Source organism: Simochromis diagramma, unplaced genomic scaffold (assembly GCF_900408965.1).
Source record: "Simochromis diagramma unplaced genomic scaffold, fSimDia1.1 OVJJ01000061.1, whole genome shotgun sequence".
Lineage (NCBI taxonomy): Eukaryota > Metazoa > Chordata > Actinopteri > Cichliformes > Cichlidae > Simochromis > Simochromis diagramma.
This window is the reverse complement of record NW_024386945.1, coordinates 426,358-437,219: the sequence shown is the minus strand read 5'-3', so window position 1 is coordinate 437,219 and position 10,862 is coordinate 426,358. Positions and strand designations below refer to the sequence as shown.

Here is a 10,862-nt window from a genome sequence, read left to right as displayed (position 1 = left end):
ACTGATTAGTATCTGACTGCTACTTACACTCTTAATGGGAGCAGTAAGATGTACTTTCCTCATAACTGCATATGATCCTGTATAATGAGAACCTTCGTGCAATAAGGCTGCTGCTTTAGTTTAGATTAAAACTTTCATTTAAGAGTCTAAATTCCTTGTTTGACCACTTGTCAAGAGTTCTTGTAGCGTGCTGCTTTTTCACGTAACCTCAGGGATGCACCTGGAGCAGCTGCACTGCGTTATGGCTCTAAAGCAGATCGCTTGTAGTCCCACCAGACCCACCGCAGTGAGTTTGACACTTCCCAGAAGTGGCAATTCACACTGCACCACTTTAAACGGTGCCAGGTCTTGTTTATTTTCCCCCCCAACTGACGCCAGGTCAAGCTGCAAAGAACAGATGAGGAGGGTCCAAGGAGAGTCGTCAGATTTCAAAATAAAAGACCCCATGAGAACTTAATGTGTGTGAGGTGCACATAAACATGAAAATAATACCACAGTTTTTAAACAGTGGTCCCTTTTTATTTGTGTATGTATACATTTCTTTTATTGTGTTTCAGTGATAGTTTTCCTGGACAATGAACTCCTAATTCAGGCTAGTGAAGTCATTATTGCATGATTAGGATCTTAGCTTTTGGTCTGGGGTACAGATGCAGAAGACGGTAGGAGGGGAGTTTCTCTAGCCATTCCCATCTGCCTCTGACACCGCTTTGTCTTTCCCACTTATAGATGCCATTATAAGGCTAACTAGGATTTCTGTGATATGTCTGAATAATATGAAACCAAATAAAACATCAGCCAAACTTTAATGCGAAATTACAAAAGTACATCACAGTTTTTGAAAACAATCTTAAGCAGTATGTCAAAAGATACTCAGAGTTTATTTCTACAGTAGCGGGTCAGGCTGTTTGGTCCCCTGGCTTAAAATGTTACAATAATCATGTCCAGTTTTAACTTGTCAGAAGTGGAAACAAATGATCATTAGTCTCTTACAGTTCAATGCGTTCATGGTTACATATGTGACAAATTAAAGGGAAAGAACAAAAACCTAACCCACGCAGTGAGAGGTGGCTGTGTGCTAGTCTGGGTCCACCTGAAACATTTCCATCCTGGTGGAAGTCTTCTTCTGGGTGACAGTGCCTCCACCTGGACACGAGGGCTCACAGTGGTTTGAGGGTGAAAATAAAGTTACTCATAGGCTGCGGCTTTCACAATCAACACATCTCAAGCCAAATGAACGCCTATGGGAGATTCTGAACAAGCGTTTTAGACCGTGCTCTCAACTCGCTCACCATTAGGCTACCTGAGTCAATGCCAAGGTGCATTAAAGCTGTAGGTTTTTCCTTTAACTGTCATCCATCTGTGGGATCAAGAACTCAAAAGTCACAGCTGGATTCTTCTGAGAAAGAGAAACCAAACTTATTATTTTCTACTTTGTCTTAATTCAGAAACTTTTCAGTCACAGCTGAGCTGCAGTCTAATAAGACCGTGCAGTCGGTTTCTCATGACAGCAGTTTGATAATGAAGCATCCGATGAAAATACAAAATTACAAAAGTCGCGTACACAAAAAAAAATAAAACATCTATTCTGTGACTCATAACATTTGGGTTAAAAATATTTATTTAAAGGGGAATCATTTTAAATATCTTTTTTAAAAAAAATTTGATTATTCTAAATGTCGTGAAAGAGGCACGAATAAAATTCACTCTGGACACGGCTGCAACTTTATATCAAGAAGAGAAGAAGAAACTGTCTGAAAAAGGAGGAATGGCAGAAGATCAGTTAAGCGTCCGTGGATGTCGTCGTTTTGGCCGAGAGCAGAAAATTCGCTTTATACGTCCCCTTCTTCCTCCTCTTCTTCCTCCTCGTAGTGTCGGTTACGTTTAATCAGCTCCTCCACCGTCAGCTCCTCATGCTCTTCCTCGCTGTCCCAGAAGCCCACGTCCTGAGACGACCGGCTGGCCTCCACCTCTGCCTCCGGAGAGGAGACTGCAGTCGGCTCAGTTGGAGTCTCCTGAAGTTTAGCATCTGGCATGTCTTCCTCCAGCACGCCTCCGTCTTCCTCCTCCATCTGCTCCTCCTCTTCACCTTGTCCTCCTGCAGCGTCATCGAGATCCTCCTCTGTGGGGAGATGATGATCTGTAGCGTCTTCGCTCTTCATCTCCTCTTCCTGTTCTTCCTCTCCGGAGCTGGTGTGCACATCTACACAGCTGTCCTCGGTGGGGGTTTGGCTGTCTGACGACTGGCCGCCGTGCTGGAGGTCCATGCTGGCGGGTTCAGGACTCGGCTGCCGCTCCACCGGTGCACTCTGCTTTTTGGGCTCAGGAGCAGGAGGGCTGTCAGGTTGAGCTGCCGCGGTGAAGGGCATGCTGCGCTCCTTCAGGGGGGTGTTTCGACGCAGAACAGGTGAGCCCCTGGCTTCCTCTGGTGGTGTGGATGGGGAGTCTTCCTCTGGAGGCCACTTGGCTCTGATTGGTTTACCCGTGGAGACTACCTCCGTGTTGGCGGCGGCTCCACCGCGGCTGGGCGTGTCCTCAGGCTCAGTTTTTGGTGGCCAGGAGATCTTCAGCCTGCGGGTCTCTGTGGGTTTGTCAGCCTTCTCCGAGGAACCTTGTCCCAGAGCCTCCATGGTGGCCGTCAGGACGTTGACTTTAGCCAAGGGTGAGTCCTCCACACTGGGGCTTTCCTGGTCTGAGGGTGTGGCCGGGCTCTGTGCTGTTGGCTTGGTTACAGATGTCGGCGAGGCCTCAGCGCTCTCGTTTTTGCCCTCCCAAAGTTCCTTGTGCGGCCGGTGGCCGAAGCCCTCGTCGTAGTTTCCTTTGGCCTTGAAGAGCTGGGAGAAGTGCGGCTTGCAGTAGACGCTGTTGTGCAGGGAGGCATAATTCGCCAAACTAGACCAAAACAAAGGACAGTTTAGAGAAAACAGACCTCTTCTAAAAAGAAGTCAAAGTCTTGATCAGGAATGGTTTGAAAGAGATTGTTAACGTGGGTTCATAACAGGTTAAAATGGTACTTTTGAGTAGTTTTGAGAAGGTTATTGGATATTTTTGATGGAATAAATAGAATCAAAATAAACAGCAGAACATATCTTTAAATTCTTTAGATTACTGGGAACACAGGACCTTGAGATAAAGCTTAATTTAGAGGGGTTTTTTTCTCTCCAAGTAACCCTGCAGAAGAGCTTTAAATGCAGTAAAATCCTTTGTAAATGTTCGCGTGGGTGTATCGTCTGACACGATCTGCCGTGGCCTCACCTGAGTTTGGTGTTGCAGTGTGAACAGCGGAAGCAGGAGCTGTGGTAAACGTTCTGGTTGGCCACGAGCCTCTCCAGAGGATAGACAGTCTTCAGGCACGATGCACAGGTCTCCCTCACCGGCAGACGGAAGTTCTGCACACGCATAAACATGATTTCCCCCCATTTTTAGTCACATATGGGCACCAACAATGACTGCTGAGCCCATCAACCCTCCCCAAAGCTACTCTGTTAAAGTCTAAGAATAAAAATAAGGAGGTGGAGATGAGTGTAGGGTGCACAGGTGTGTGTGAGGTGTAAATGTTTGTTGTGAGGGCTCACCCTGGGAGTCTTTGACTGGGACGAGTCTTTCTGATTGGAGGACGCAGGAGTGCCGGGTCCTGAGCCTGAGAGAGCAAAATAAGAAAAAAATTTAAAAAAAAAAAGAAAGGCAGTAATGCAGAACCAACACTAGAGGGAGCCATCTGCATATTTGATAAAGCCATTCCACTTACAGGATTACAAACTAAAGCCAAGGACGGACAGTTCATACAGAGACGTGAGAACCTCACTTCAACTTTTCATCACGAATTATCTGCAGAACTTACCGTTGGTCTCTGAGGTGAAAACTCTCCTGGTGTTCGGTTCAGACTCTGGACTCTGAAACGGGAGAAGAGATGTGAAAAAAAAAAAAAAAAAAAAAAAAACAAAACAAAAATATCACACACTGACACACTTTTAGATAAATGCGTGTCGAGATGAGCCGAAACTGATGCACTGGAACAAAAACACCTTCAGGCTATAAACTCTCACCATGTCCAGAGTGCACGGGGGGACGTTCTCCTTCTGCTTCCCACTGAAACCATCCAGCTGATCATCCTGAGCAAAACAAGAAGGACGAGCGGAAAGTTAACAACGGAATATAAGCCATCGGCATCACCTGCTTCATAGGAGATAAACCTACTGGGTATCACCTGTAGGGTTATTGTTAACAGAGCATCCACAGTGCTGCACACTGTGTGGGACTGCAGTGTATTAGGTATATGTACCATTTGGCTCCAAGTAATTTTTAAGTATACAAAACAGATGTTTAAACCTATATCAGAGAGAGCAGTCACTGCCTGTTGACCAATAATGCAGCTGGTCAACAGCAACAACAACTCCAGGAAAAAGTAGGTCCACAAAAACACAATTACTACATGTGCATCTTAATCATGCAAATATCTTTGCTGGGATCACATGTAAGGAGTCATTTTGTTTCAACTCACTTCCATTAGCTAGTTTGTCTCCAAAAATCATCCCAGAAAATACAAAATTCCCCAGTGCTCTGCCCCACGGGTGTCCATTCAGGCCTGGAATAATTCAGGAACATCGGTGTGGTGGTGATGGCACAGAGTTCACAACCCAGCTCGGCTCCACAGAGACCGATTTACACTGTTTGTTTGGAAATACTTTGGCTTTGTGTCAGCGGGCAGTGTGATTCTGCAATCTTAACTGCGCTGTCTAAATAATAAATAGGCTCGTGTTACAAGCGTCATGCACCCAAAGGTCATGCATGATTCATTTCCTGTTTCACGTCGAGGAAAAGATAACAGCTGAAGCATGTTTTTCACAGCAGGGCTCGCTCAGGCCAGTGAATGTCCATCCTCTGTAACTTAACCCAATTGTTTTATAATGTGAAGGTATGCAGATCTTTTAAGGGCACATTTTTTAAATTCTCTGGTTGATTTGTGTCATTTCATATTCAGCTCCAAGACAATTAAATAGGATTATTTCGAATTCACTAACCATGAATACTCCACCAATCTCACTTTCATTTCTGGTTTATACATTTCTAATAAAAGTTTCCAGTAAGGCACAAAAAGCTCACATTGACTGAAGCGGGAGGGACTTCCTGTTTGGAGATGGCTGCTTGATAGAGGGCCATCCGATCACGGAGAGGCGTGGACTCGGCGAGGCTTCCATCTGCAAAAAACACACAACACTAGAAGTTATTGCCTAACAAACACTTCAGCTATTTTAACTCATCTTTGTGCACACATCATGTCTGAACAGTGTTTTCTGTGCTTGCTGTAACCTGCAGACGCCACTTTTTTTTTGTTACAGTTCATTAATCGCTGTGAATGCAGGCTGATGACGGGAACACGGGGTCAGGAGCTGCGTGCAGCGTGGAGGGAAACTGTGGGTTTGTCTCTTCCTGTGCTCTCTTAGGCAGTGGGCTGATCACAGCGCTTACACAGCAGCCCGTGTCGTCACTTCTGAGCTTTTTCATTTCGGGGAAGGATGTAATCCATCCAGGAAGATAGCAGGAAGAGACTCTTTGTAAAGAAAAATCCCAAAGACTTTGTAAATCTGACACCGTTAACGAAGAGCTCCAGTTTACCTTTGACATAGCAGATGTCTTTCCGTTTGTTTTTCCATCGCTCATGTTTTTACTGTATGTGGTTAAAATGACTGCATACGCACACGGGGTGCCTTTTTTGGCTGTCATCACAAAAGTCAGACAGCTGCTGAGCTTGATGGAGACCAAAACTGAGCTAAAAGAGGCCGAACGCATTTATATCACACCAGGGGACTCAAATGTGACTCCAAACATTAAAACCGAAGTATTATTCACCAACTGACTGCTCTTACTGCAGACCTTCACTTCATCATTTTCCTGATACAAGCTGTTTAAAGTCAGCCTCTTTTTAAGCCAGACAGCATGATGCTCAAGAATAAAAATAATCTCTGTAAACAGAACTCAAAGGGATCTACTTGATCCTGTTTGGTCAAAACTGCTCTGCCTAGAAAGTACATTTGAGCAGGCTTGCATTATATGCAGGTAAAGAGATTAAAATAGAGGGAGGGCATTTGCCAAAATGCGCCAGATACCTAACAGCTATTGACAATAACGAAGCTTTAAGCTCAGCAAAACAATGTGCAAAACAAAAAGCCTGGAAGCAGATATCCAAGTATTGGCTGTTGCTTCATCAGGTCACTTAAGCACAAAATAAAGTAGATGCTTATGTTACTCAGCTACAAGTAAATATCAAAACTATCACGATCATCTCAGAGTTTACCAATTTGTTAGCAGAGAGCCACACTTCTGGTTTATACCTGAATTCTAGGAAATTAATCATCTGTGCATTTATTTATTTATTTCTACCGCAGCCGTATACAAGATTGATAAGACAGCTAATCATGAACCTAAACAATGAGAAGAGCAGCAACAACACGCTTCTATAAAGCTGAAGTGGACCGCAGAGTCAGCAGCTTTCGCTCTACTGAGGAGGTTATGTCACGGATTCTGGGTTTAATAAAAATGAGCCCTTTAAGGTCACATGCAGGGGCTCGTTTTCTCAGGTTTCTCCTCCGTCATTTAAAAAAGAAAAGAAAAAAGGATGACCTGCCCCTTACATCTCAAAGAGTTTCACTTCCTCTTTAAATTAAAACCACCATGAACCATTAGCCAATGAAATGACTGAGTGCTCCGTCTGATTCGCATGTGGTTTGGAGGATATTTTAAGATTCGGCAGAGGTGCGAAGTAGCGCACAGCTGTCTTTTTATCCACCGACAGCAGTTTTTGAAGATGAAGCCATTCACCGACTTACATTCAGCTGAGTTGTGCATTACAGAAGGTTTCCATTCTGCCAATAATAAAACTCTGTCGCTTACTTTTTTGGTATTTGATGACATTAAAATTTTGTCCACATCTAAAAAGGAAATGAGAGGCTCGCTCATAGATAGAATAAAGCACATAATAAGAAACATGCAACACCAATTTCACATCAGCCGTTGCCGTCTAGGTCATTTGGTGTGTGTTGTCGATCACCTCTCAAACAAACTGCCCCCTAAAAACCCTGAAAGCACATTAAAGAGAAGCATGTACCTCCTAGTAGTTGGTCCATGCTGCCAGCGTTTCCTCGGCCTGTCTGCTCTCTGGATGCCTGCAACGCAAAAACAGACAGATGAAGAAAACAAACCGACATAAGGCAAAGAGATGAAAACACATGCAGTCCTTTGATGCTCACATGTTTCACCTGGTAGAGCCAACAGGCTGGAAGCTAAAGCCCGACCATCAGAAAGATCAAAGAGAGACCGAGGAAATGCAAAGGTAAGAGAATCACAGAGGTCAAGAGCGGCACAGTGTTTGTGCAGTCCAAACCACTTTAATCCCCTTATGAGCTCAGTGTCTGAGACAAGACACCCCGTCTGTCCTCAGCCACCAGCCAGAAAACAAACCGATCACCTCTCTGCTGCAGGGCAGAAAAGAACACCTGCTGCTTTATAACAAAGGAGCATCTGCCCAGAACGTGGGGAATTCCCCAGTCGGACATCTCCCCCAAACTTCAGGGCACAAAATCATCCGTCTCATGCCATTTAAGGTACGGCTTACGCAACGGGACAAACAGCGGCACAGCACATTTAGCCTTTAGGCTGCAGGGGCAACGGGGAGGATTTTGGCTTCGGCCCGAGTCCTGACAGGCTCGGAGCTCTGCAGGCTTCGGCAAGTCGAGCTCGGGAACATTTCACAACATAAAGCTGAGGCAGAGTGGCCTTACATCATGGAAAAAACTGGATGAAAGTATGTTTGAGACAAATTAAACCTCATTTGTGTAACACATTATGCATTTCCACTTTATCTTCTCTAAAAAAATAAATGCATGAAGGTGAAAGAAGAATTTATTTAACAAGCGTTCAAACCTCCAACGAGCATTATCTGTACATCTTATCTGTTATGTGCCACAGAGTCAGTGAGTGGGAACTGTACGTATTTTGAAAAGACAAGAACAAGTTTTCAGTCAGACTGACCGTGAACCTGTGTTTGTGTAAAGATGTTTTAGAACAAAGTGCTAAACGCCTGATATGACAGATGCGTTCCTTAAACTACACACTGGAGAGTTTTTGGTCTTCAAAGACTTTTTATATGTTGGTGCAGCGTCTGCAGTGATCTGTTTTGGTGAAGAGAGCTGAACGTGGAAGTGACGCTTCGAGTTACCAGTCGATCTCTTTCCCACCATCTATGGCCTCGAACTGGGTGTAGAAGGAAAGATCGCTGACAAGTGGTGGAAATGATCTTTCTTAGAAGGTCGTCTGGGTTCAGTCTTAGAGATAAGGTGAAGAGCTCAGTCGTTCAGGAAGGCTTAGTAACGCTGCTACTCCTCCACACTGAAATGAGGCTCAGGTGATTCTCATTCTTATTAGGATGTCTCCTGGACAACTTCCAGGTGAGGCATCTCTGGCATGCACACCTTGGATGAAACCCCGGAGCGCACACATAACATGCTTGAGAAACTTCGTCTTTTAGTTGGCTTGGGAATACCTTACTGTGCTACCTGGGGGAAGCCTGAGCATCTCTGCTCAGACTACGGCCCTGTGACGTGGACCCAGATGGATGTTTACATTAAACACACTAGAAAATCTCATTTTTGAGGTCATCTCAGTGCAAATGTCCACCCTGTCTAAAGTAAATCAAAGTGGAGACAGCGTCCAAAAACTCACTACTTTTGAGAGAGAGGAAAAAAAAAAAAAAAGTGTTGCACTGGGAAAGTCCAGCCTCATCCTTTAAACTTTCGTGTTCCCTCTTTGTGGGAAAACCTTCACAATGTTCAACTGCTGCTCACTAAATGGTGCCAGAGAATGTCACAATTACAAAAAAGTGGTGAGAGTTCAGCAAAAGGTGATAGGAAAGGTGTTAAATCCTCCAGCAAAATGAGAGAAACTGCAAAATCAGATAATTCTCTTCACATTGAATAACTCACATGACTCTAATAAAAAAAAATTAAAATTAGGATTATAACAGCTTAAAGAAGCAGGATTTCCAAAGCTCGCACCTCTAGGCTTAACCTCTACCCCTTTAAAAACTGAGCAGTGACAACCAGATCATCACAGATGATGTAATCTGAGGGCGGGTAAGGGGCAAATCTGAGAGTCTGAGTCAGGAGTGAGTTCAATAATTAATAATGCACATTATGGTTAAGAAAGAACTGAATCATCTGCTGTGAACAGGAAAACACACCAACACTCAGGCCCTAAGCAGGGGCGTTAAGAACAGAAACGAATCACAACAAAGGAAACAGTCATCTTCATAAGAATGGATCTATTCCCCCGGGTGGATTAGCTTCCACAGACCGGAGGTGCAGCTTTGTGGATGAAGGGGAGGATGAGGAGGAGGGGGGTCCGAGACTGGTTTGCATGCATGTGTGTGCATGAGGGGTTGAGTGGCATGTAAACAAGCATACGAGGCCAGGTTGTGTCTCGAAAGGCTGGATCAGTGGGCCAGACAAAGAATCTGATGCTAATCCTGATACTATTAAAGCTCCTAAACAGACAGACCGAGCGAGCTTCAGTTCCCCTCATGACCCCACCTCACACACACCAGAGTCTACCAGAGACAACGACTTCTTCTTACACTAAGACTTACCCAAACAAAGAGCAGGAAGGCACCAGCGGCATCAGTTAACACCCTTTAAAGGTGTTAATATACCCAGCTCAAGCCACACAATAACACTGTTTTTAAAGTGAGCTGACACAGTTGAAAGGAGCTACTGATAAAGTCCATAAAGTGGAGTCTGAGAAGCCTTAAAAGGCCCCTTTCAGCTGCTGTGCAAACATCCTCGTCCAACACAGAAGTCAATAAAATAACAAGCAGGGAAAGTAAAAGTGGAGACTGTCTCAGAGCCAAACAAAGAAAGCCACAAACACCATATGTCATAGCTACCTCGCGAAGACAAATGATGAGGGAGGACAAAAAAGCCACAGAGGATGAGGAGTCGGCGGCGAGACCGAGGGGAAGGCGGTTCTCACGGAGTTTGATCGTGTGTTTGAATCCAGCACCGGCAAGACCTGCAGCTCCAGAGCGGGGAGGCACAGACTGTGGCTTATCGCAGGGGAGATGTGGGGTAGGACCCTCTGGAGATGGCTTTAGGGGAGGGGGAGGAGGATGAAGGGCAGGGTGGGTGGGAATATTCGAGGCGACAAGGAGCAGGTGTTCCTAGGGGGTGCTGCTCAAAGAGGGGTGTGGTCGGATGAAGGTGGGGATGATGACGGGAGTGTGCCGTGGTTTTACAGATGGTCTTTCTTTCTTTTCTTTTTTTTCCTTGTTTAAGTGTTTCACGGCCCCCCAGCATCAGAATAAAGCTTTGGGCCTACAGAGAGGAGCAATGTGGGGCAGGAGGGAGGCGGAGAAGCAGCAGCTGGTGCAGTAAGGGGGGGTGACTCAGGGAGGTGACTCAGGGAGGATAGGGAGGCTGGGGCTGAGCTGGGCTGTGTGGGAGGGAGGAGGGGTGAGGGTCAATTAATTTCAGAGTGCACCGAGTCGGCCCAGAGAGGGGAGTGGATGTAGAGGGGGGTGTTTAGATAAGAGCTGGAGGAATAAACGCAGACAAACTCTTTACCGATCTGTTAGTGCGTTTAGCTTTTAGCTCAGAGAGGCCAATGTGAGCATGCTCACAGTGATGATGCCAACGTGCGTCACACAGACGACGATGAGGCTGGAGAAAGTCGATTTTGTTTGAGTAAATCTTCCCCCAAATTATAGGTACTGAATGTCGATTCTGTTACTAAAGATGGTATAAAGAAAAAAAAAATAGGCGGAAACACCGTGATGTCACATATTGGCTAATTAAATCTCAGACTCAAAACTAGTG

General features: G+C 45.2%; 1 protein-coding gene across 2 annotated transcripts in view; it reads right to left on the bottom strand.

The window, feature by feature from the left end:
- Positions 1-784: 784 nt before the first annotated feature.
- Positions 785-10,862, bottom strand: part of lima1a (LIM domain and actin binding 1a) — a 28,605-nt gene continuing 18,527 nt past the window's right edge. For both annotated transcript variants that reach the window (XM_040038202.1, XM_040038201.1), the window contains exons 5-11: positions 7,103-7,160; positions 5,101-5,195; positions 4,044-4,109; positions 3,839-3,890; positions 3,573-3,637; positions 3,253-3,386; positions 785-2,889 (exon numbers count right to left, since the gene is read on the bottom strand). In XM_040038202.1, the coding sequence (XP_039894136.1) occupies positions 1,830-2,889; positions 3,253-3,386; positions 3,573-3,637; positions 3,839-3,890; positions 4,044-4,109; positions 5,101-5,195; positions 7,103-7,160 (1,530 nt within the window). In that variant the 3' untranslated portion in view covers positions 785-1,829. The remainder of the gene's footprint in view (positions 2,890-3,252; positions 3,387-3,572; positions 3,638-3,838; positions 3,891-4,043; positions 4,110-5,100; positions 5,196-7,102; positions 7,161-10,862) is intronic.